Below are 2,223 nucleotides of genomic sequence, written 5' to 3'. Positions count from 1 at the left end.
TATATATATATATATATATATGAACGTTATTGAACCCGTTTATGTTGACAGTTTTAGAGTTTTTGATCGATTCAAACTGCGTGTGTGTGTGTTTTAGCATAGGCCCTAGGAGAGTAAATAATCATACCCACTCTAGCTAACACATGTATTGAGTACTCATTCGAACTATAGCCTTCCCAGTACTGGGCATATCATATATAGAAAATAAGGGGTTGCTGTTATTAATTGAAAATCTACTATTTCGTATGTTTGTCTTGTAACAAGTATATTCCTTCTACTACGAAATTCAATTTACAATGAACGTAAATTATTAAAAAAACAAAACAAACAGTAACACAAAAAGAACAATAAATAAACAATAAAAATTAGCATACGAACCATTAATAAATTCATCGTTTCACTAGCCATATTCGTAGATTGTTTTATGAAATGTAATTCATAAGTTCTGTGAATCGCCTCACTAAACCGGGGATTCCAGCGCAATTTCAGCGACAACCAAAATACTTGTTTCCGTCAATTTTCGGAAAATTACGTAGGTTTTTGACTCACGTTTTTCTTCACCCTCTCTTTTAACGTCATAAGCACATGTGCTCAATAAACACCAGCTGATCATATGGGAAAAGGTGGTGGGGAATTAGTTTGTCCCATGGACTATGATGAGGTCATAAACTGTGGCTATACTGTTATACAAGCCAACATATTGAGTGAGAGGATTCGGTTTAAAACGAACTGTAAGGGAGCTGTATTTGTTTAGCAAGTGACTTTATGTGAGATCGTCAGTTAAAATTGAAGTAAGATTACTAAAATTAAACGTATACGTAGACACACGCACATACATGTGTGTATGCGTTTCTGTTAATTGATACACAGACACATATATATATAGTTCATAGATGAGAATCAGATATTCTCCGTATAGAATACACTTAGTAGTGCTCAAGAGATTTAAACTTGAGCTAGTGTAGAAGTAAATGTAGAGATAAGCAAGTTAGGCAGATCAAAATATAAAGTATCTTAAAAACATGGAATACAAAATATGTTTATGTACAAAAAGGTCCAACTTCCACAGAATACAAAACTTAGAACTTTCTTTCAACACCTCGAATGTAAGATATCTTCCCTAAAGGTGGAAGCTTGCCTAATCCTACGACAGAATCGATCTATAAACATTATTTTGGACCACAGAGACCCCAGAAATAGCTGTTGGATTTCTATTACTTTTTTTCAACCCCTTTAATTCTCTATATAATTTGTATTCTGTGTAAACTGGCCCTTGGTGCACATTGGGATTAGACACTGAGGGAAAACCGCTGTAACTTTTTTATTTTTTCATTTTGGTGATTTTCGCTTTCGATAATGTGTTCTACATATCACGGTCATGTGATTCCCCCTATAAATTTTTTTGAATTCCACCTCCCTAACACCCCACTTCGACCCCCCCTCCCCATAGAATTTAAGAGAAATGCCACTTGACAGTGTTTACATTATTTCAAATAATAGCAGACTTTATATCTGAATTGCCAGTAACCTGTTCCATGAGTTGGAACAATATTAGCAACGACACAGCCATTCAATGGTACGATTACTGCCGAGAAATATGTTCAGCCAAGTTACTGAAAGATAAGAAAAAATTAGGTGGACTGAACCACACCTGTATGAGTGGATGAAAGCCTGCTTTTCAAGAGGAAATATGAGGTTGGCAGAATGGTTGAAAACTTTTGGGTGATAGGCTTTTACGATGTCACTCAGAAAAAGGGCTACCTACAACATATAACTGATAGAAAGGCTGAAACTTCAGAAGCTGCAATCTTTGAAAATGTGGCGCCAGGAACTACGATTTTCACGGATATGTGGCCCAGTTACCAAAATCTTCAGAAACTGGGATACATTCATGGTACCGTGAACCATTCACGGAATTTTGTTGATCCCGTTAGTGGGGTCTGTACCAATAGTGTAGAGGCATTCTGGTCACGGATAAAACGTAGACTGAAATACAAAAGTGGATCATGTGGTAACATGAAATGGTCACATATTGATGAGGCAATGTACCGTGATTACTATGATATGAAGTGTGAGAATTCGTAGGAGAACTTTCAGATGTTTATCAAGCACATAACCGAAATATATCCACAGTGATTTCAGAAGAGTAAAGGTTACAGTTTTTTTTTTTTGCTTTCGAATTTTGTTACAGACTTACTTTTTTTTCTTCTTTTTTTTTTTTTT

The 2,223-nt window shown here is 35.5% G+C and overlaps 1 protein-coding gene across 1 annotated transcript in view; it reads right to left on the bottom strand.

Annotated features, from left to right (window-relative positions):
- Positions 1-778, bottom strand: part of LOC106879041 (sphingosine-1-phosphate lyase 1) — a 54,104-nt gene extending 53,326 nt beyond the window's left edge. Inside the window, exon 1 of the mRNA XM_014928455.2 lies at positions 379-778. Within this exon, the coding sequence (XP_014783941.1) occupies positions 379-408 (30 nt within the window). The 5' untranslated portion in view covers positions 409-778. The remainder of the gene's footprint in view (positions 1-378) is intronic.
- Between the last annotated feature and the right edge of the window lie 1,445 nt (positions 779-2,223).

The sequence above is a fragment of the Octopus bimaculoides genome, chromosome 5 (assembly GCF_001194135.2).
Source record: "Octopus bimaculoides isolate UCB-OBI-ISO-001 chromosome 5, ASM119413v2, whole genome shotgun sequence".
NCBI lineage: Eukaryota > Metazoa > Mollusca > Cephalopoda > Octopoda > Octopodidae > Octopus > Octopus bimaculoides.
Note: the sequence above shows the minus strand (reverse complement) of the source record. Positions and strands in the feature narration are given on the sequence as shown.